The 23,899-nt window shown below is 37.2% G+C and overlaps 2 protein-coding genes and 1 long non-coding RNA gene across 5 annotated transcripts; all 3 read right to left on the bottom strand.

Annotated features, from left to right (window-relative positions):
• Window positions 1-611: 611 nt before the first annotated feature.
• LOC150078892 (uncharacterized) lies at window positions 612-8,278 on the bottom strand. Of its 2 annotated transcripts, XR_016547527.1 has the most exons (3): window positions 8,147-8,268; window positions 1,561-1,759; window positions 612-737 (listed from the first exon to the last, which is right to left on the bottom strand). It is a non-coding gene; the product is annotated as an uncharacterized LOC150078892 (long non-coding RNA). The 2 variants fall into 2 exon arrangements; XR_016547526.1 differs by lacking the exon at window positions 612-737 and having other exon boundaries at window positions 1,390-1,759; window positions 8,147-8,278.
• A 2,461-nt stretch (window positions 8,279-10,739) lies between these two features.
• Window positions 10,740-13,234, bottom strand: LOC150078893 (uncharacterized). The gene is made up of 3 exons (XM_090383383.1): window positions 13,190-13,234; window positions 11,364-11,698; window positions 10,740-10,873 (listed from the first exon to the last, which is right to left on the bottom strand). Exons 1-2 carry the CDS (start codon window positions 13,202-13,204, stop codon window positions 11,384-11,386), a joined length of 330 nt encoding a protein of 109 aa, XP_090239509.1. The 5' UTR covers window positions 13,205-13,234; the 3' UTR covers window positions 10,740-10,873; window positions 11,364-11,383.
• Window positions 13,235-18,791: 5,557 nt separating this feature from the next.
• Window positions 18,792-21,260, bottom strand: LOC150078894 (uncharacterized). Of its 2 annotated transcripts, XM_090382345.1 has the most exons (3): window positions 21,023-21,252; window positions 19,580-20,074; window positions 18,792-18,943 (listed from the first exon to the last, which is right to left on the bottom strand). In XM_090382345.1, the coding sequence occupies exons 1-2, from the start codon at window positions 21,032-21,034 to the stop codon at window positions 19,619-19,621; spliced, it is 468 nt and encodes a 155-aa protein (XP_090238471.1). In that variant the 5' UTR covers window positions 21,035-21,252; the 3' UTR covers window positions 18,792-18,943; window positions 19,580-19,618. The 2 variants fall into 2 exon arrangements, with proteins under 2 accessions (XP_090238471.1, XP_090238472.1); XM_090382346.1 differs by lacking the exon at window positions 18,792-18,943 and having other exon boundaries at window positions 19,579-20,074; window positions 21,023-21,260.
• Window positions 21,261-23,899: the final 2,639 nt, after the last annotated feature.

Genomic DNA, 23,899 nt, shown 5'->3' on the forward strand with positions numbered 1-23,899 from the left:
GCCTACTTTATGGGGGACATCCTTATGGTAGATATAATCCTTATAGTTATATCAATCAATATCCATTTTCCAGCCACAGATATGGGCACCATATTTTTTATTGGTGAAAACGGAAAAGATTAAACATGAAAGGTAAGTTTCGGTGTCATTCAGGGTTGTTTCAATTGAAATTTAGAGGAGGTCTGTCTCGCTTATTTTTAGGACTACGTTTTGTGGTATTAAATTTTGAATTTAATATTAAAATTAAGTATTATTCAGATTTTACGATTTAATTGAACTCTTTTCCTTTTAATTGAACCACCCTGAATAGTAATTAAAGCAGTGTTTCCTTTAATAGACAGATTGACAAGTTTATATTTTTCTTATATCATATGAAGGTCAAAAGACGTTTTCTCTTTTTCAAAATAAAATAAACAGTTAACTATTTCATTTTCCAGGCACTTAAAGGAAACAAAACTAGAAGAATATTTGTCATCAAGATACAAGAACTGGAGTGTTCTTTCCCCAACGTTTTTATGTTCTGTTAATACACTTGTGGGGAAAAAAAGTATATATTTTTATCTGTTCTCTAGTCTTAAAAAGCCTTTCTGTTTTTTAAATGTTGAATAAAATTACTTGGCATGGAAAATTTATTTATGAAATCATTAATTATAACAAAATCGTGAATTGAAAATAATAAAATTCATTATTGACTCTTCTGTGAATTTCAGGATCACATTGGTTCTTTCTATCCACACCTGAAAATGAAATACACTTTAAAAATCTAATCTGTAATCACAATGTACTAACATCTACAATTTTCAGATTGTTTCATTCGCTCTTTTAGGGTGGGTAAGTTTTCCTGATACTGAGTATTTATTTCTGTCAATAGATATTCAGCTACCACGATGGAGAAATCAGAATTCAATGATCTAAGTTTTAATTCTGCTCTCGTATGTTATGATTATAATCAGAGTTCAATAATAGTAGAGGAGTGCTTTAAGAATCCAGTCGAAACATTCTGAAAATCAAATAGAATTTCTTACATACACCAAATACTTTTTCTAAGTTTTTAAGAGATTCCAGCTTTATAAAAAGTGTTTAATGTTTTATATTTTTAATTTAAATTTATGCAGCTTAAACTTGTAAAACATTACTCAATGTTTTTTTAAGCAAACAATCATTTATTGATGAATTGACGAATCCCTGACCAAGTCTGAGTGCAATCTCATAAATATTTGTTTATTTTATTTATTATTATTTTTTAAGCAAACAGTCATTTATTGATGATTTTTAATGAATATGAATATTTTAAAATTTTAATCATTAAACATTAAAATTTAAAAATGAAATTTCGAAGCTAAAGGCTAAATGTCCAAATAGGATATTGCAGAACAATTTTCGATAATATGAATATCGAGAAAGATTTTAATATTTATAAAGAACAAAAATGTAATACACGGTGTGACTAATCTTGTAGCTCATACAGTTCTTTTTGTAACCACTAATAGAAATTGCACTTCTAGAAAACATTTTGATGTAGGTTTTGTTAGCTGCATCCACACCTTTCAAAATGCTTACCGTAATCCTTCAAATGCTCTCACCACTAGCCATGATAATGGTAATGTCCACGCTTGTAGATTGCATAGCCAGGATAATGAACTTTGTAGTGATATCCTCCATGGGCTGGCCAATAGGAATGATGCTTGTGTCCATAATAGTGTTTATGATAGGTAGCCACAGCAATGGAAGTGCATACTAAGACCAGCAATATGAGTATCTGAAAAGGAATGTAGATGCCATTGAAGTAACAATCCTAAAAAATTCATAGCGCAAAAAGTTGTCAGCATTATTTTATAGTTAAGAAGAAACGTTTGCCTTGGCTTCACCAAAGTTCGCGCCTCTAATAATTACGAGTCTTGATGAAACTAAGTCTCTGATTATCTGATAACGCGCATGGAGTATTTCCCGGTAGAGTCAACCGGTTTATTCGACATCTGTATCAGATAAACAAATTACCAACTGCTAACCTTGATAAGTTCCATCAAGGTGAAAAAAATAATTATCAAGGGCACCTACTCGCTCTAATGATGTGTTGATTTTAAAAACGTGAAAAGAGACAAAACCTGATGATTTGCAGATGGATTAACACTCGTATATACTTCAGATGCTACACCAGAGCATAATATAATTTGGAAAATTACTTTCCTTAATGTTAGGGATAAAAAAACGTTTTTCTTACCCATATGCAGAGTGTTTACCATTGGGCAAAGAATATTATGACACAATGTAAGGCCCCGAGTGCCAAGCGATATTAGTGACCACAGCGCCTTTCCAGAGTGATTATCTAGTACGCTTAATTGTAAATACGTTATTCCTGAGTTTCGAAAGTCCGATAACTCCTGAATATTATAATTAAATAGATATATTCAAATACTATAACCTAGAAAGGACAACCACCTTTCTTTAATCCCTCTTTTTATTTTTAGTTATTACTAACCCTTTTCTTCGCTTGGGTCACTAGGCGGCACCGCTCTTGCCTCCACGTGGCGGGGCTGGTAACCTGGGAGAAAAAGACAATCTCCCGGGGCCAAAAAGAGCATATCATGAGTAAATCAAACTCAGACTTATCTGGGCTGCCAGACGCAACCCAGATATCAAAAAAGAAAGACAGTTCCACAGCAGGAACGGCAAAGCGCCAAAAAACTGAGCCAGAGACATATCCAATTCCAACCTATCTGATCATCCATTCAACTGGTGAGAATGCAGTTGGCAAACTTTCTCCCTTTAGAATTCAAAAGGAATTGGAAAGTAAAGCAGGATCTCCGAAATCCGTAAAAAGACTCAGATCAGGAGATCTTCTCATAGAGACGTCTAATACCAAACATTCTGAGCGACTTCTGAAAACAAATTACTTTGCAGGTCTCCCAGTAACTGTAACACCCCACAGATCACTAAACACCTCTAAAGGAGTGATCTCAAACTGGGACTTACTAGATGTAACTGAAGAAGAAATGCTAGAAGAACTGAAAGAACAAGGAGTTATTCATGTCAAGAGAATCTCCACGAGAAAAGATGGTAATCTGATCCCTACCCGCAATCTGATCTTGACCTTTAACACACCGAATCGTCCATTATCCATTAAGGCCGGATATCTGGTATGTAATGTCAGACCGTATGTCCCAAACCCGCTACGGTGTTTCCGATGCCAGAAGTATGGACATTCTCAAACAGCTTGCCGGGGAACCCCTACTTGCGCAAAGTGTGGTTCAATCGAACATGATTGCGAAAACTGTAATGCTCCTCAATCAGTATGTCCAAATTGCAAGAAAGATCATCCCGCTTATGCCAGAATATGCGAGCGCTGGAAAAGTGAGAAACTTATCCAGAAATATAAAACTGAGCATAATGTTTCTTACCAAGAAGCAAAAAGAATCATCTCACCACCAACTCATGCAGACAGACCTACGTATGCCCAAGCCATCAAAAAATTCCAATCAACCGGATCGCAAACTGAACTAACAGTATCCCCAAAACAGTCTTTCTCAAATTACGTAAAATCTTTGTACAGTGCAACTCAAACCCAAGCAGTAAATACACCAATTACCATACCACAAGAAAATGTCCAGAGTCCGGATCAAGGACCCAAAGAAAAACATATCCTAACTTCTAGTCACCAACAACAAATGGACACTGAAGAAAAATCAGCAGATGACCCTGTTCTTCAAATTTTTGTTGAAGAAGACATGGACACCGAAAGGCCTTCCTTCCCAAAAAAAGATAAAAGCAAAAGTGAAAAACAGAAAACTTCAGCAACCCGAAAACGCTCAGAAAGCCTAATAAGAGATAAATAATGCACAGAATAATACAGTGGAATTGTCGTGGATTCCGTGCCAATATCGATGACCTATACGATCTTTCTTGTAAGTACTCACCAATATGTCTCTGCCTTCAAGAGACGTATTTAAAACCCCAAAATACACCAAAACTGTCTCGTTACAACATTATTAGAAAAGACAGAACCAATGGGAATATTGCACATGGTGGTGTAGCCATTTTAACAAACCAACATATTGCTACCAAACAGGTCTCACTGAACACTCCCCTCGAGGCAGTAGCAGTCCGTGTGGCAGCTGACATCCATATGACAATCTGCTCCTTATACATCCCACCAAGCTATACCTTCCAACAAAATGATCTCAACAATCTTATAGCTCAACTCCCAACACCTTTCCTCATTTTGGGAGACTTAAATGGTCATCACACTCTATGGGGTAACAACAACATCGACCAAAGAGGAAAACTAATTGAACAGTGTCTAGACTATAACAACCTCCTTCTTCTAAATGACGGTTCACCAACATACGTTCACCTTCCTTCAGGAACAAGCACTGCAATAGACTTGTCTATCTGTTCAGCAACCTTATATCCTATTCTAAAGTGGACGATAAACAACGATCCGCTACATAGCGATCATTTCCCCATAATAATTGAATTACTTAATCAGCCCTCTCATCATCCTACTAAAATTCCACATTGGCTCACTGAAAAAGCAGATTGGCAGTCCTATAAAAAATTAACTAAGCTTGATTCCGAAATAATCCAAAATTCCACAACTGATGAAGCAGTTGACTATGTCACAAAAACGATATTACATGCAGCAGAACAAACTATCCCGAAATCCTCATCTAAATTACCGATTCATCCAAAAACCTGGTGGAGTGATGAATGCCTTGTGGCTAAAAAAGAGCAAAGCAAAGCTTGGAATTCTTTTCGCCGGAGTCCAACTACAACCAATCTCATTCAATATAAGCGCGCTAGAGCAAGAGCGAGATATGTCAGACGCTGCAATAAAAAGGCTGCTTGGATCCGCTTCACTTCGACTATTAATCAAACAACGCCTGCACATAAAATTTGGAAAGCAATCAGAAAAATGAGTGGCAAATATAAAACGATACCTCTACCCATCATGGAATGGAGAGGGCAGAATGTAAATGATCCTGTTGAAATTGCCAATATACTGGGCGAAACCTTTGCAAAAACATCAGCAATAGAAAGTTATACACCGACTTTCAGAAGATTAAAAACAAGTTTAGAAAAACAAAAGTTAAACTTCTCTTCAAAAGGAGATGAACAATACAACTTACCTTTTACCATTCACGAATTACACAGAGCCTTGTCTACATCTAGACGCAGTGCTGTAGGACCAGATAATATTCACTATTCCATGATTCAGAAACTTAGTACCGAATCATTACAGTTACTTCTTCATCTATTCAATAGACTCTTCCTGGAAGATAAATTCCCTAATCAATGGCATCGTGCCACAGTCCTTGCCTTCCCTAAACCAAGTAAAGACCCTACAAATCCCACTCATTATAGACCAATTGCCTTGACCAGCTGCATTTGCAAAACTCTCGAAAAGATGGTGAACCGCCGACTGATCTGGTACCTTGAAAATCTCAATCTCCTACATTCTGCACAATACGGTGTCAGACAAAACAGATCTACACTAGATATACTAGTCAGACTAGAAACTTCCATCCGAAATGCATTCCTCAGATCGGAACACCATGTGTTAGTCTGCTTTGACATCAGTAAGGCTTATGATTCCACGTGGAAGTATGGAATACTCCGTGAATTACATCGTCATGGACTTCGGGGTCACCTCCCGATTTTCATACAGAATTTCCTATGCAAGCGTACATTCCAGGTTCGATTCAAAACCTCACTGTCCCAAGTATTTTCCCAAGAAGAAGGAGTTCCTCAAGGCTCTGTACTCAGTGCTTCACTTTTTATAATTGCAATAAACACCATTGCCGGACAAATTCCAAACACTATTGATAAAGCACTGTTTGTAGACGACCTGAGTATTTGGTGTCATGCAAAAAACATGAATACTATTGAGAGACAGTTGCAAGGGGCAATAAATAAGATCTGTTCATGGGCTCAGACTAATGGATTTCAACTTTGTCCGGAAAAAACATTTTGCATCCATTTTTGCCGCCAACGAAAACTCCATCCCAATCCAGAGCTAGAACTGAATCGCCAACCAATAGCAGTTCAACCGAGCATACGGTTCTTAGGAATCACTTTAGACCAGAAACTCACCTTTGTTGAGCATATCAAAAGACTAAGAAACTCATGTCAACAAAAACTAAATGTCATCCGGGTTCTCTCTGCAACTAATTGGGGAGCTGATCGCCTTACTTTATTACGGCTATATAGAGCATTAATAAGATCAAAACTTGACTACGGAGCACAAGTCTATAGTTCAGCAAGACCTAGTGCCCTTCGCTGGCTTGACCCTATCCATCATAGTGGCATACGGATTGCATTAGGAGCATATCGCACGTCTCCAATACATAGCTTATATGCTGAAGCACACGAACCTCCTCTTTCGATCAGGCGACAACAACTGATACTACGTTACGCCTATAAAATTAGATCTATGCCAGAACACCCAAATTGGCAGATACTTTTTTCATCACAGCACACCAGGTTATACCAAAACCGCCCTAATGTTAATCGTCCTTTGGGCATGAGAATAAAACACCTCTTAGAAGAACTAAATCTGACCTTAGACAATGTGGCACATAGCCTCCCATCCTCTCTTGCTCCTTGGAATATCATTCCGCCCTCATGTAACTTACATCTACATGAATGGAATAAATCTACATTGCATAGAGAAAATTTCTTGCAGCTATACCATGCAGTAGTGAACCAGTTTCCTAGCTTTTCCATAGTACATACTGATGGATCAAAGAATGATGTCCACGTTGGAATCGCCGCAGTTTTCCCAAACATCACATTAGCTTATCAGTTATCACGTGAGTTCAGTATATTTTCCGCAGAACTAATAGCAATTCAGGTTGCACTGAATCATATCGAGTCTTCCAATATTAACAACAGCATTATTTTCACAGATTCCTTAAGTGCCCTTCAAGCACTAAAAAACACAATGAACATGACCCACCCAGTCGTGGAAAGAATAGTCAACTCTCTGCATACCTTATCAGTACTTGGGAAAAACATACACTTCTGCTGGGTCCCAGGATATATGGCAATTCCTGGAAATGAACTAGCGGACAATGCTGCCAAATTAGCTCACCTTTCATCTGAGAACAAGTGGAAAGTGCCTCATCAAGACTATCGACCAATAATCCAGGAAAAATGCACGTGCCAATGGCAGTTATTATGGGAAAATCAGCCAAACAATAAACTTCGAAGTATCAAGCCAAACCTTGAGCGATGGCCTTCCAGCTTCAGTTCAATCCGACACCAGGAGGTAATATTGGCTCGTCTGCGAATAGGACATACAAATGTAACTCATGGTTATCTTTTAAGAGGAGAGATACCCCCTCAATGTCATCACTGTAATACAATGCTCACAGTGAAACACATTCTGGTCGAATGCACAAAATATACAAGAGAACGCCAGATGCTTTGCACTTCAGCCACAACAAAAGATCCTACACTTACCTCAATTTTAAACAATGAAACAAATGTCTCAAGCATTTATAATTTTCTCAAGATAATTAAAGTATATCACCTCCTTTAGTTAGAAAAACTTTTTGGTCCCTTCTTTCCATTTTCTCTATTTGAAAAGAAATTACATGCATAGTTACCATATGCATGGCGCACTATGGCCATAGTTGCCGATGCGCCCAATAAATTCCGAAACAAACAAACAAACACAATGTAACTGCTGATTAGTGCTGGGAGTATAGATTACGATTGTGAGTATGGATTATGAACTCTGGTCCCCACACCGGATGGAAAAGACCTGAGTTCTCATGGAGAGCATCCCAGGCATACTCTGTTGAGCTGAGAATTGGGAAACTGTCTGACCAAGCCCGAAAGAATCTCATCTCAATGGCATTGAGATGAGATACAAAACTAATCAAAGATCAGTAAGACATTTCCGGCTATAATCAGAGGTGTGCCCATTCGCGTTATAAACCTTCGTTTATTCTTTTAGAGTTATAAGATAAACAGCGTATATAATAAATTGTAATAAATTGTTTATTTATATTCTGTACATCCGCATTACTTACAGGGCATTAACGAAAAACAAACGCTCAATTAAAAACACAATTGCTTTCGATATTATGGGATGAAAATGTTCAGAGCATGCGATAAAAGAATTAGAATTGCTAAAACTCACCGAAATCTGCTTCATCCTGGCTTCGTGTTGGACAGTTCTTCAGAAGAATGCTAAGTAAATGTTTTTCAATGTATTTATACGTCTTTATTATTATCAGTTTCTTTTTATTTTAAATCTGGGTCATCTCCAACCAACACCCAAGAAACTTGTCGGGCTACGCAAATATTGCCATTTCTATTGTACAAAGGAAAGAGTTCTTTTTGACCTTGATCCTTAAAGAGGGCGCTTTCAATGCCATCGGATGATTCAGCTAATTGCCATTTGGTATAAAATTATTTAGAGATAACGAAGGTAGACGGATATTATTATGTAAACAAATGCTTTCAGCTTGTTAAGCACTACTGATAATAAACGATTGTATTTCTGTGTGAGTTATTCGCTGCCTGAACTAATTACGCGCATAAAAAGGGTTTAAATTTATTATCAGTTGTTCCTCTGTCTATTCTGCAATCCCTCGGAAATAATTTTTCATTCGAATGGGCTTTTTTGTTAGTAAATTTTCGAGATAAGACCAGCCCTAGATTGAAATACATCTAATGAAGAAGGTAGGAAGAGAGTTTATTATTCAAGTAGGTTCACCTGAAACATTCCAGCATTAAGCTACCAAAATACGAATACAAAATTTTATTATTCAGTGAATTCATTTAATTAAATGTTTGGATATCTACTACTCTACTAAAAGTATTCGAACACCTAACTGTTTATGGTGAACGGATATATGAATATGAATATTTGTAAACTGAAGGTTTAGACGAATAGGAAAAGGCGGCCACTCAAAAATAATAATTGTCATTGGGAAATTTGTAATGTTATGTTCGAAATAAAAGTATATGCAAGTTTTCCTGAAGAAATGGGGGGTGAACCCATTAGGTGCGCTATTTTGTTATTTACCTTAGTCATTTATATTTACTTCCTTGAAGAGGTAGCCTGTTTATAGATTACCTAATTGTTTTTATTTGGACTTGTCGCATTATGACCAAAGCTGCCAATACGCCATTAAAAACGCAATCAATCAGTCAACCCAGTAGGCGTGCAGAATGGCAGAATGGAGTTGGTGATTGGCTTCCGAAGGAAAAGACCCACTCTGGACAATGTAAACTGGAAATGTCTGTCCCAGATGCTTTCCAAAACCTGTTTAAAAGACCATTATAGCACTGGTCTTAAAGGTCAACTTCCTGTTTCTATTAAAAAATATTCATCTTGTTGGTCATTCGAGATTCATGTAAGATCTACTCTCTCTCGGTCATTTTGTCAATAGGAAGGAGTACCCAAAGGATCAGTTTTAAGTGTTACCCCCTCTTTGTTGTAAAAGTGAATTCAATTACTGGACGGCCCCGAGTGCCAAGCGTTAGTGTCCAAGCGATTTTTCCTGAGTGATTTTCCCAGTGATTTTGTTCTCTTTAATTTCTAGTGCTTTTCAAATTCTCGGTTCTGTAAGTGGTTCTGTACTTTACAGATTTTGAGCAAGAACCCAGAAAGGGAAATCGCCTTTCTTGTTTAATTTTTTCACTAACAAACTAATTTCACCCACTTGAGGTCCCAACCGCAAGTGGGAGAAATTAGTACCTGGTATTTGGAGGCTAATGGGTTCCTCTCCAGATTTCAGTGCGGCTTCCGTAGGAATAGGTCAACTTTGGACCATTTAATCAGGCTCGAAACTTCCATTCGAGTTGCCTTTTTAAAACGAGAACACCTGGTGTCAGTGTTCTTCGATATGGAAAAAGCGTATGACACAACTCAACTTGGAGATTTGGAATTTTAAAAGACCTCTACAGCATCGGCCTTAGAGGTAATCTCCCCAATTTTATTAAAAACTTTTTATGTCACCGTTCTTTCCAAGTCCGTGTAGGATCTACTCTCTCTCGCTCTTTTAGCCAATAGGAGGGAGTACCTCAAGGATCCGTTTTAAGTGTTACGCTTTTTGCCATTAAAGTGAATTCCATCACAGAACAACTTCCTCCAACTGTAAACTGTGCCCTCTATGTTGACGATTTTAGCATATTCTGTTATTCCTGCAACATGAGGGTAATTGAGAGGCAACTGCAACGTGCCATTGACCATTTGAATTCAGGCAACGAATAACGGGTTCAGGTTCTCTCCACAAAAGACTGTTTGCATGCATTTTTGCAGAAGCGCAATCTTCACCCTGAACCTGAACTGAGGCTTGGACAAAATGCTGTCCCAGTAGTACCTGAGACTAGATTTTTGGGACTTATATTTGACAGAAAGTTGACCTTTCTACAACACATCCGTCAACTACGTGCGAAGTGCACGAGAGGCTTGAATATCCTACGTGCAATCTCCTCACATTCTTGGGGCTCATGAAGTCGCCATACTTTGGCAGCGCCACCTCGTAGCATATAATAAAAACAGTATGTACTCTACAAACAAACTGCAATATTTCTGACTTATCCGTTCAAACTTTCCTAGTAAAAAACATGTTTTAATTTCTGTAGTTTATCAATATTTCGTAAAATAGTTCCTCACGTACAGGATACTAATTTAGTATGTGTGTATGTATAAAGTATTTAATTGCGCAATGAAACAGAAACACAATCTTTTAAAAAAATTAAAACATTTTATTGATCCCTTACATATTACAGAATATCTTCAAAAAAGAAACACAGAAACCCAACAAAATTTACATTTTTCAGGAAGAACCTTGCTTAATTAATGGAAACTATTTCGTTAGTTGCCTTCTGAAATGTGAAAAACTCTTGATTCGTCCTATAAAAATAAAATAATAAAAAATGGGATCAGATTGTAGATCTTTACTATCTGCTGATGAAAAAAACAAATATAAATTTATATAACATGCGGACTTAACATCATCACAACCAAGTGTACAAAAAATCCCTCTTATATTCGCTCGTTTCATTCTCATAGATCCAAATTAGGTGAGTATGATGGCCAGGAACATCCAACCCCAAACATCACACTACAGATCCTCGATAAACATTTGTTTTAAATCAACCTAAACTGTTTAAGAGCTTCTTCAGTGCTATGAGTACCTGGTTCACGTCCAATGTCTGATTGTGGATCTGACCAGGCATTCCCTTCTCTAAAATCTTATTCGAAACTCGTCTTTCTCCCCAATTATACCATGACATATTAGTAAAACTTAAATTTTAAAATGAATATAAACAAATTCAATGTAGACCATCTGTTTTTTATCTTCTACTATTATTTCTGTTTGATATAGAAGGTGGATACTTACGAGAGCATTCCATGAAGGTATTATTGTGGATAAGCACCATAGCCACGATAATTTGAAAGTCCTCTGTAACCTTGGTAGTCATTTCGGCCAGTGTAATATGGATCACCATATCGTCCACCATAATTCGGGTTGCTGTATCGACCACCGTAATTCGGGTTGTTGTATCGACCAGGGTAATAGGGGTTGCCAGAATAACGATCCAAATTATATCTGCTATCGTAGCCATAGGGATTGTAGGCACCAGGATTGGGGTACAGATTTCTACGTCTGTAATCATATCTGGGGTCTTGCGCAAGGACATTCACAAGAACGGCAAAAATTACCGTTATGGCCAGCTATGAAACATAAATATTTTTGCTAAAATAATAGATTTCTTTATCTATTTGTTGTTTATTATAATTATTATTTCAATTAAAGAATTATTATTGTAATAATTATTTAATATTTAAGTTGGGGGTTTTAGTTTAAATAAAATGAAGCTAATGGTAATATAAAATACACATGTATAAATAAATAACGTATATAGTATGATCCTAAAAAAAGTACCCTACATTTTGAATATCCTTAAAAAGATAGCTTTCAGGTATGCCAATAATTTTCACTGCAATGGAAAAAGAAACATAAAAAAAAAATAATTACATTTTACGAAGAAAGAAAGTCTTCTGTAGCTAGACCAAATATATGAGATTTGATTTTCTCAGCTACCTTGGAGCGTATTTTGCGATTTGTTTGGCATCGTCCTTTATCTTTTATAGTTGAAAAGTCAGACCACTTAAATACATTGATCCATAACACTAATTAAGTCTGAGGAGTCTTTACAGTTCAGTGAATCACTGATTGGTCATCATGAGAGAAAGAATTTGCAAATGAATACAAAAGATGTTATCTTAGAAAGCAAAGTTTCTCAAAGTCCTTTGGTAATTTACCAAGATATTCTACATAAAAATGGCTCCCAATAATATATCGTCCACAAAGATGAGAAAATATACCTCTATGGTGGTGATTATCCAATGAAGCATTGAAAAGAGGGGCGGACCAGTTGATCCCATATTTTTGACAAGACTTATTTTTCTCTTGAAGCTGAATATGAAACCGACTCTGAAAGAGTGATTTATCTTGGAATTGTTATGTTGCTCAATTTAGGTAGCTTTGTTGCCTTGAAGCCCAAATAAAATTTGGTATTTATAGCTAGATCCTTTGCAATTATATTAAATTCATAACATAGTAGTCAGTTATTCAACGGTGTGAGCTTTTCATTTGAGTTGCATGTTCCGAGTTCCAGGCATGAAGCGTCAGCATGCAGTGTTTGTAAACTGCATGTATTCTAGGGTCTGTATGCTTGTTTTGATGGATATAAAAAGTTTCTGAGATTTAACCACGCAAACTCTTTCGAGATCGACTAACTCGGCCACATGTGAAAACAACCCCAAAAGACTTATCTCGGCTGATTTCGAATCCTAGCGTTTTCCACACGATGTGGAAGAACAGAGTCCACAAGAATTAAATATTATTTGAATCATAAATATATCTCATATTAATTGATAAAATCAGAAAGTGTAATTTCTAAGTACTAGAATTTAGGAAGAACTTAAGAAGGTGTAGTTTCTGTAGATCAAAAGTTTCCTTAGAAGCACAGATTGGTGCGTTCTGTTTGAGCTGTCATCTGATTAGCTAAATTTCAGTGAAAAATGAGCCTTACAGGATTTTCCGACATCCTATATTGCCACCATTTCGTCACGAAAGAACAGTAAAAGTCCCGATGATTAAATCTGTACACTTTCGATTAAAGAGTATAAAGAAAAAGAGAAAGAACAAAACGGACTTACCACAATTTTCCCCATTGTATTCTTCGATAGAAAACTTCACTTGTAGTACTGAATGCATCAAAAATCGAAACACACCATCTATTTATAGGAACACGTGAGTTTCATATCATGAGTAATTTTAACCCCACGAGGTCATCTGCCATTCACAATCCTCCTTCGCAGCTAGCATTGACCAAGGATGAATGATGATGCCGTATGACCATTTGGATTTCTCTACATCGTTAATTATCAGCTCCAATCCCCCCCCCCCCACAGGAGGCATAATGATGCTGTGGCCCATATTCACTACACCTGTAAAAAATTTGGACCTCTGACCTTCTTGAAGGTCTTCGCGACCCCATTGTAGACATTAGCAGAGGCTTGTGTGTGTCTCATATCCATTAGTGACCACCCCCAAAACTCAATTCCGTATTCGAGATGAATATTTATCAAGTCAGCTTAAAGGTCAAGGAGATGTCAGTTTTGTATTTCGACTTGGACAATAAAACGTAGGCTTCTCAGGATATCCGGAATTTTATGGCTCCAAGTTCGTGAAACACGGCTACTCACTAATTATTTACCAAATTAACTTTTATATTTCCTTTTATGCAACGCCTTTCTGTTTCCTCCATTAATATAAGTCACAATATAGTTTTGATGGTGGTAAACTCGATCAAAGATAATTGTTATTGGACCTCTATAGGGAAATTCTGCCGGTTTTTTTTTTTTAATTTTATTGCTTGCAACTTTAACTTATATTTCTAGCATTTACTTCGGAACTCATCTAAGACATTGGACACATTTATTATTATTTGCTGCTAGTATAACAAAATGCTTTGGAGTAAGTTTGTGTGACGTAATTTATCAATAATATACAGTTCTGAAAAGGGCAAGAAAGAACCAGTAAAATTATAAAAACCAGTTGTAAGCTGAAGCTCCCTTATTACATGAAGATTTTTAAGGAAATTTTATTTTAAGGGTGAGGAAAATACCTTGGTGTTTTCCTCACCCTTAAAATATTGGGCTGTGAAGATTTTCTGGTATTCTTGTAAACAAATGAATAAATTGTGTGAGATCGTCAGTAACAGCAAAAGACTCAGTGTCTCTACCAGCTTGGTTGAGATGGGTAGGATATTGAAGCCCGCTGAAGCAAGCTTAGGTGTTAGGGGTGAGTTAAGAGGATTACGCAAACTGAGGAATATGCGATTACTGTACTTGTAGTCGCATTTTCCTCAGTCCATTTACTATTGTCTGGATGAGACACACGAGTTTCTGATGATAAAACTATGAAACCCTCTCCAGAGCTCGTCTAATTCAGACAATGTGACTCAGTCATCAAGACTATCAACACCACCACCCTGGAATGCTTGAACACCACCATGCAGCTTCTCTATTAAAAGTGGATAAAAGGCCAAATTGAGAAATGTATGTAATAAGTTCATTGAAAACATTTCCCTGAAGTAGTTTTGAATGTTGAACTCAGCCATCAGCACAGAGTTATCAAATATTTAAATATATTGTGGGTGGGATATTGCTTAGGAAATTAGATATTCGAAATTCTGTCTACCAACAACTCTACGCTGCGCACCGAACCGAATACTTTGACTTCGTGTCTGTCTTCACGGATAGCTCGAAGTCAGAGTCATCTGTTGGGTTTGTTGCCATTTTTAAAGATAACATTATATCTGAGAAGATTCGTTACGAATGCAGCATATACACAGCTGAGTTGTATGCTATAGAGTTGGACCACATTAAAACTCATTATCACCAAAAGTATATGGGTGCATACTGGCTCATTAAGTATACCATAGGCTTTATTGAGGATGAGATATAATCCTCATCCTCAATATCATCCATACCTGACCCGGGTCCAGCAGATACTTCATTCTCTCTCTGAATATTCTTTAGATATCCGTTTCTGTTGTATCCCAAGCCACACTGGAATCAAAGGTAACGAACTGGCTGAGCTACGGCTATCGAGGCGTTGTGGTGACCTGGCTGCAGCCAAGTCACCACAACGACAGAGAGGCCAGATGACTTCCCTGTGTGTGAGGAGAGCACCGCCTTTTTAACCGTGCGACATATTTTATCCGAGTGTCCACGTTGTAGACACGACCATGTTTTATGTCGTACTGCTTTTAGTTATGTCAGAGAAACCTTACACACTCAGTCAGGTTTTATACGACAGTGACCGTATGGCTGCCAGTTTTACTTATCTAAAATCATTAAACCTTTTTTACTCTCATTTAAAATGTACCTTTATACTTTTTTTATGCATATTTTGTTGTTATACATCTTGACATGGCGACCTAATTCGCTAGGCCGCTGAAATCGTAACTGTTATCTTTTATATAACCTGGTTTTGGAGCAATACAGCCTTAGTTGCTAATGCGCCAATAAAACCCAAAACAAACAAACAAAAAACTGTTTACTAGGCGAAAAACACAAGTTTCTGGGAGATAAAACCATGCGAAAATCGCCCAAATCGATTAAGGTGGCCATGATGTAAAATGAACTGATTAATTTTCCCAAAGAGACGGAATTCAGACTGAGGTCAAACCAAGGGCCGTGATCATAACCACTGTGCTAACAGGGAGGGCGAATTTCAAAGAAAGAAAGAAAATCAAAAAGTTCAGAATGATTTGTAGAGTTCGGAGAAGGATGTGGACAACAGATGAATTTGAGAGAATTTGGAACAGAGATTTTGAGCCTACGGAAATCATCAAGAGCTCCAATTTTCCTTACCAAAACTAATAATGCACAAGAAGAGGCAGAAATAATAGATCGAATAATGAAAAAAATTCAAGAGCGGTGGTTGAGGCAACCAGCTACTGAGATTCTACCATAAACATACTGAGCTTTAGCCCTTTTTCACTCAGGGGCACCATATCTGATGACCCAAAAGTGAGTGAATCTTTTTCCACCCTGAAACAAATGATGACCGCTTAAAATGCGTGACCGCTTCTGACTACTCCCTTTGCTGTTATCGTATGTAGCCTCAATTACTTTGATAAGCGCAATATGTCTTAAGTAGCCCTTGAGCAAGAAATTCCTATAAAAAGAACAGCAACAACTGAGCTTTATATCAAGTAAAGATTTCGCCTGCTTTCATGTTTTCGTTCGAAAAGAAAAGATAACAAATCTTTATGACACTAAGCATTAGAACTTGGCAGTTCCTTTCAGATATGACGCTGAGTTGCGTGTTTGTTATAGGTAATGGTAAGCCCTCCATCCAATGATATTATGACACCTGCTTCGTGCCCCTTCGTTTTTTAATGAGACAATAAGAAAAAAAGTTCTCATCCATGTGTGAACCACCCTGGTGTCATTGTTTTGATAGAATAGTTGCACCTCATAATGGCCGTGGTCTACTAGCATGGAACATGGCCTCCAAAAACATGACATTTAGTTTCTCTTATTGTACTGTATCTGACCGTGCAGCCAAGTTCGACGGTGTAATCTATATAAATAAATTATAAACAAAATTTATACTGTCTTCAGGCAGGATAGATCTGACGCTAATAGTGTTCATGGAGGGGTAGCCATACTCATGTATTCAAGAGGTCCCTCCAGGTGCTTCCCATTGTAAAATTACTTAGAAGCCCTTGCCACACGTGTAGTAATTGGTTTCACTCTGACACTAGTCTTAATTTATCTTTCGCCTAATCACCTGTGTACCATTCAGAAAACGAAGTCGAAGATCTTGTTTCTCAATTGCCATCTCCATTTTGTTCACTAGTCAACTTTAATGCACACCACAGCCATTATGAGATTCCTCCGTCTTAGACAGACGAGGAAAGTTTATCAAAGTGCTCATCGATAGACAGAATTTAACGTTATTGAATACTAGCTCTCCTACCTATATCCATTTCCTTACAGGTTAAACCTCTGCAATTGCAACATGTAAGGTTCAGCAATGGGGAATACATCTCAAGCAGACATTAACATCCGATAGCTACAAATTGCTCATACGCAGTACTCTACCGACTTCGTTAAAATTTATACTGACAGATCGAAGTTTGAGAGTAAAGCAGGCGCAGCATTTGTACTCCTGTACACTACCCTTCCTGTACCACCTCCCACAGAATATAGTGGTTTACAACGCTCAATTATATGCCACAAGCTTGCTGTAGAAAATATTTTCCACCTCTCGATCCAAAAAAGAAATAATATACACATACTCTCAAAGTGTACTATTAGCCATTCAAAAACACCTCGCCACCTAATCATCTGTTATTAAAGCTCATCCGATCAGAGCCAATTAGACTCAGAGAGCATCAGGAAAAGATTGTCTTCTGTTGGAACCCACGCCATACTGGAACTTCAGGGAATTAAATTGTAGATGATGCTGAGAAACATCCATCCAACGAATTTTCTACTACTGTTCACTGATTAAAAAACGAATATACGAAGAATACTTAAAGGACACTTCAATGGCAAATGAAAATACATAATAAACTCCTTCAAATGAGACCTGTACCAAAACTATGAGCTTCCAGCTCATAGATTTGTAATTTAAAGAAGAAGTAATCCTAGCCAGAACCCGAATAGGCCATACTCATCTAACCCATCTATTCCTGCCACATAACCATTCATATTAAAATACTTCTGGAATGTTACTGGAACTACTTCTGGAATTCTGTGAGATTTGAGTTTTGGACTCAGTTCTCTCAAACTTACAGGAACCTTTGTAGCTTGGTCTAAAACGCAAATCTCACAGAAGCTTTCTCTTTCCTAAAAAAACGAATAGGATTATATGACCGCTTCTGACTACATCCAGGGCAGCCAACATAAGTAGTATGAACCCCACTGATAGGTGCAAGGTGACCTTAGTAGCCATTGCATCGGAAACTCCCACAACAACAAGAGCTCGGTGAACTAATTATCGATTGTTTTGACAAAATCTAGTGATTGGATTTTGTGAAAACATGATAAAAGATTTTATATATTTGCATTCTCTTTCTCTCAGTATTGTTTTTTTTTCTCGATATGTTTAATAAACTGTGATGGTTATTTTCTGCTTACAAAGTAATATTTGGTCTTTCTTAGGAGTATTAAAATGCGTGTAATCTGCTGTTAGAAAAACGCCCTTGTAGATACAAGCCCCTGATAATTACATTAACAACAAAAGTATTGTACGCGTTGATTATTAAGGGGTGTAAGAGGAATATCTCGGGCCAGATCGTATTTCCAGTAACCATTAATCGTCCTCTGAGGAAGAATGATGCGATTCTTGTCACATTTCATGCCGATCCCACCATCTTAATGACTTTCAGATGAAAATTTTTCCGGGCAACTGTGGAACCGGTTATATAAAATTACTTCAATTAATCATTTTTTTCAAAAATATATTTTTTTTATGTTTATTCGGTTTTCTAATTGCGGACGACAAGTTTACAGGGAACAGAACGATGAAGAGATATAAAGGAAGAGGTCAGTGAAGCTAGACTCGAGAGAATACAAAGAGCAAACTCATTTGTATATTCTCCAAGAAGTTTTGGACATCAAACTGTTTAGTGGGAATGGTTTCATCATCAACATCCTCAAATGATCTGGTATTCACTTAAACCAGTGGGGATTAAAATATTAGGCAATATGTAACATCTAAAGAATGACAAGAGTCTAAGAAACTTCTTCATTTTTATTTCTAACCGTGTTTTACAAGAAAATTCCAACTCCTCCAATCTGCAGTTAGAAAAACGCCTGCAGGTAGAAAAGAATAGCTGCTGCTTTCAGTCCCGGTCCTATTTACATAGCTGCACAGTCTCTTTATTCCTGAAAAATACGAAACAAGACATTAAAGGAGTTTTATTGTAAACTCCCTTATTATTAATCTTTTATAATTTTATTGAAAATTAATTTTTAATAAAAGGTAAATGAAGAAATTATGAAGTAGAAATCATAAGACTTTTTCCTAGTGAATATTTCGTATTTTAAAATTGCTATTTTAAGAATCGGTCGCAAACAATTTTAATCGAGGGCATAAAATACCCGGACCCCTGTGCCCAATTTCCAAATATGTTCTCATTAGGAATATTGACAATAAATAATAAATTTTAAAAGATAGAAATAATTGTAGATATGCAAAAGGAATTTTTTCGCTTTCCTAAATCAGTGATCATCAGAACTTCCAAATTAATTCTTTCCAAAGGATTTATTTTTAAGGTCCATTAGGGACATGTAATTCACAGAAATATTGGCTCACTAACTTTTACATTTATAAATTTTAAAATCAACAGTTACTAATAGAATCCGGTATTATAGCCAACCCATGAGCTTCGCTTGATCACGGATTGAATGCAACTATTTATGGCTGCACTTCTGTAAGCACTCATCAACAAGATACAAATACGAATTCAATAATCAATTCTTGAAACTAGCACTGTCGAAACAAAAAAAAAAGCTACTCACCATTTAAATCTCCATCGAACTTGATTATTGAAGACTACCTCAATAGCAGGTACCATACAAGTTCAGGAGACCAGATACGTAAGGATGGCCATGGTAGTAACGAACAGCGGGTTTCACGTAGCTTACTCCTTGCGTGTAAGTGTAGCGATGGACAGGATAGCCCGATCCATAGATTCCAAGACCGTAATGTCCTAAACCAAGACCATGTCCGTGACCATAGTATCCCAAAGTGCCATGTCCAAGACCATAGTATCCCAGGGTGCCATATCCAAGACCGTGCCCCAAACCGTATCCTAAGAAGCCGTGTCCTAAACCAAGGTATCCTAAGCCATGGTAACCTAAGCCTCCATGATATCCTAAGCCTCCATGATATCCTAAGCCGTAGCCATAATGACCACCATCATACAGATGTTTGTATCCTCCCAGATAACCAGGATAGACGAGACTTGAAAAGGTCGCCGAGGTGACTCCAATTAGAGCTATGAGAAGCAAGCACTGGAATAAAATGAAAACTTGTTTTTCAAAAGGTAAAGAAAAAGAAATTATTTTTATATTCTATTTTGAATTCTATTATGTAGATATGTTCTGCGAGACCAGAGTATTCTGAAATGTTGCGAAACAAGGAAACAAAAAAAGCAAGAAATAAATTTCATTTTAATAGAATAAAAATTCATTTACTATAAATATGTTGAGTTAATTATAATTTGGAGGACCCTAAATTCCTCAAGTGATTTCCTTACCCTTTTATGTTTAAATCCGACGTTGCCTTCTATCTATACTGCTTGAACTGCAATCCTCATAATGTGTTCGATGTACACACATGATGAGAATTGTAGTACTATTTTTTCTTAGGAATTTACTTCTGTTGAGTTTTATCTTCTTAAATATCGTTAGTAAATATTGTCACTAGGTACAATGGGCGTAAATATTTTGCTAGTCCAGAAGCCGAATTCAACAAAACGAATTTTAAGCAGGCTTTTGTCACAGTGTCGAGTTAGTTGATCCTAAACAAGCGTTGCATGGTGATTTCTACCGGAAACTTTGAGTTTTTCATCCCTTAAACGGGAAATCGTACCTAAGAATACGTAATTTACAGATATCTCAATGAATATTTTAAACATCTCAATCCAGTAACGAAAGTTGGCTCTCAATATGGATAACTGCAGCTGCTAGTTAACCGGATTGGTCTAAGGAAATGGTTAACTAGCTAGTTTGGCAATGTCATAGTTCAACTATAACCACAAATGACTTTACATTGTAAAGTCTTGGATTAATTGCATCTCGATAATAAAGTACCGATGAAATACACCCACTGTTAGGCATTGAACACCAAGAAATAAAGGCCCATGCCGAAATACAAACCCCGTGGTTGTTTTCTTCAGTTTTCCTGCGGATATATCCTTAAGAAAGAACTCGGCTGAATAGCACGATTGCTCTACTTACCGCGATCTTCATGTTGAATGTAGACTTCCTGGCCACTGGTGAGGTGAAAGTTAGCAACTGTTAGTAGGGCGTGGCCATCCTTGCGCTTTTATGTGCCCCTTGAAGGACGCCGAGGTGAGTGGTACACGAGAATTAAATATTCCCCGATGAAAGAAGATAAACAAAAAGCCGAAATTGTGGAATGCTGCTATGAACTACTCTGGTTCTGCGCCCTTTTAAAACCTATCATTTGGTCTGTGTTGATAAGGTCACATCAGTCCCACAGTTGGCAACTTGTGCGGCTTTGACACACATAGTGGTGAAAAACTGGCTGCTATACTTGATTAAAGCATATGTCCTTGATAATGTTAGTTTAATCTATCGTATCTAAGGAGATATATTAACAAAGGCACCAATAACCTTAGTTGGTCCTAATTCATTCCAGGAAAGCTGTGCGTATCAAGTTTTTTATCCCAGCGAAAACGTAAAGTGCAACATTAAAAAAAATTCAGAAAATCTCTAAATGCGTTCGTTCTGTTTAATAAATTATTTAGGAGATTTGACGATAAATGCTCAGCAAAATACAGAATGAATCTGTCAATATACGTCTCGTTCTGAGATGCGACTATCATTTAATACGATCCTAAGTTCATATAAATCCCTGTGAGGAAAGAGTGAAAAGATTATAAGTATTCTTTCTAGAGCAGCTGAGATTTGAGATTCAGAGAATCTGGGATTAAGACTGGACCACTCCATATTTGCAAACACTCGATGTACAAAGTATTAGTCAACCTGGAGAACTTTTTGTGCTATTGCACATTCAGATGAAACCCAAATTAACTAAAGTTGACCTCCTTATCGGTATAGTGGCTAATTCGCTTGGTAAGGTCAGTGTTCCTGCTTTATAACAAAAGAATTTCTGATCTTTTCATTAAGGTTTCAGTTAGTTAATCTTAAGTGGCGGTTCGGGACTTAACCTGCAATTTATTCTGGGACTTTCCTCCCGCAAAGAGGTTAACTGGCCCTTAACACACTCGGCAACACAACAAACCCATATATGCACATGAAGTTGCTGCAGGATATGAGAAAGCAACTCATATAGCCCTGCATAATTCCTTGAGGATTAATAACCTGCCTTAGAGCAGATCCTTAACCCTAGAATAATAATTTTCAAGACGTTCGTGTATGTTAACCTTGTTTGTTCAAGAGAATTTTGGTGTGAATCTGATCACGGTTTTTCATGAGTATACTTGTAATTTTTTGTTCTATTCGTACCTTAACTTTTTGAAATCCAGTGTAACTGACAATTATGACAACTACGATTATGTTTAAGGCGTATTCAGAAAGTTTACTCGGGAAGGGCGATAAAAATACCTTTTCCAAATTTCAGGACGGGTGGATATTACTGTTTTTGTTACTTAAGTAATGTACAGTGTATTGGACCTATGAGGTTCAGTACTGGGGCGCGAAATCAAGTTTATTTTTCTCTTTTTACTTGTTTATGTTTAAAAGAAGGTTCAAGGTCATATAACGGGTAAGCTGTTTATGAATATCCTAGTCCATTTACAGTCATTATGATGTTATTTATTTAGTACGTTGACAGATCATTAGATCAAACATTCGTCCTGGTGATATCATTAGTTGGGTTAATTGTAGACTGACAGGAAAGAAATTTATTTGAATTGCTTTGTATTAATAAACTTATGATTAATAAATATGTAAAAGAAAACTACGTTTAACCACTGGGTGGAAGGAATGGATTTTATTTCCGCCATATTTTTTATCTATACAGCTTAATAAACATAAGTATCGAGCTGTACAGTTGACAGGTTGACTTTTCTTTATTTCTTCCAAAAACCTGCAGATCAACCAACAATCGTAATTATGGTAAATGGACATGTTGTAAGGGACATTTAATTCATCACAACTTATTTTCTAGAATTTGTAAATGGAAATGAAAGTCATAATCATAGCAAAGCCTTTGAAGTACTAAGAACTTAGCTTTTAGTTTTCTTGTCATAAGTGTATCACATGGAGAGGTGTTTATACTTATTCTTGAGAGGTGTTTCCCAAAAAAACTCGTCCTCTCGATCAAAGCGGAACATTCAATTAATCAATGATCCCTCTCACAATCTCACTCCACAGAGCTCGTCGAAACCGGTGCCATGAACATGAGACTTGGGACCCTGACAAAGGAGGTACAATTCTGTTCTCTGATGAGTCCCGTTTTAGCCTACATATTCTAGACGTTACTTCATCTGGAGACAACAAGGAATGCGGCAACATCCCTCCAACATCAGAGAAAGGGACATTTGCGGTGGAGGCGATGTCCTCTTATGCGGCGCAATAATAATGATCCACGGCCGCACCCCTCTTTATGTTTTTTGATAAGGGTACCGTAGCTGCGCCGAGGTACTGAGAACAGATCCTCGAACCCTACGTACGACATTTTAGGGGTGCGGTTGGCCCAAATTTTCTTTTCATACACGACAACACCACTGTACACAGAGCTCAAGTGGTGGAGGAATATCTTGAAACTGAAGATATCCAACGACTGCAGTGGGCAACTCGATCAGCAGACTTAAATCCGATTGAACATATGTGGGGCACTCTTGGACGTCGCACTACACGCCGACAGCCGAATCCTTGGTCACTTGGTGACCTAAAGTCTGCGTTGGTGGAAAATGGGATTTGTTGCCACAGAATCTTATAGACACCCTTATATCGAACATGGTTCACCTTTGTCAGGCCTGTTTAGCCGTGGGAGAAGATCATACTCTACTGCTGTTATGTGACCATATTTTCGAGCGTCCTGTATCGACTTCTGCAATGTGACCTTTGTGGTAATTCTTATACAACCCCTTAAATGTCCTCTATACCTGTCCGAATTTCTCACTG

The sequence above is a fragment of the Mastigoproctus giganteus genome, chromosome 10, assembly GCF_048544385.1.
Source record: "Mastigoproctus giganteus isolate SK-2022 chromosome 10, ASM4854438v1, whole genome shotgun sequence".
In the NCBI taxonomy this organism is placed as follows: Eukaryota; Metazoa; Arthropoda; class Arachnida; order Uropygi; family Thelyphonidae; genus Mastigoproctus; species Mastigoproctus giganteus.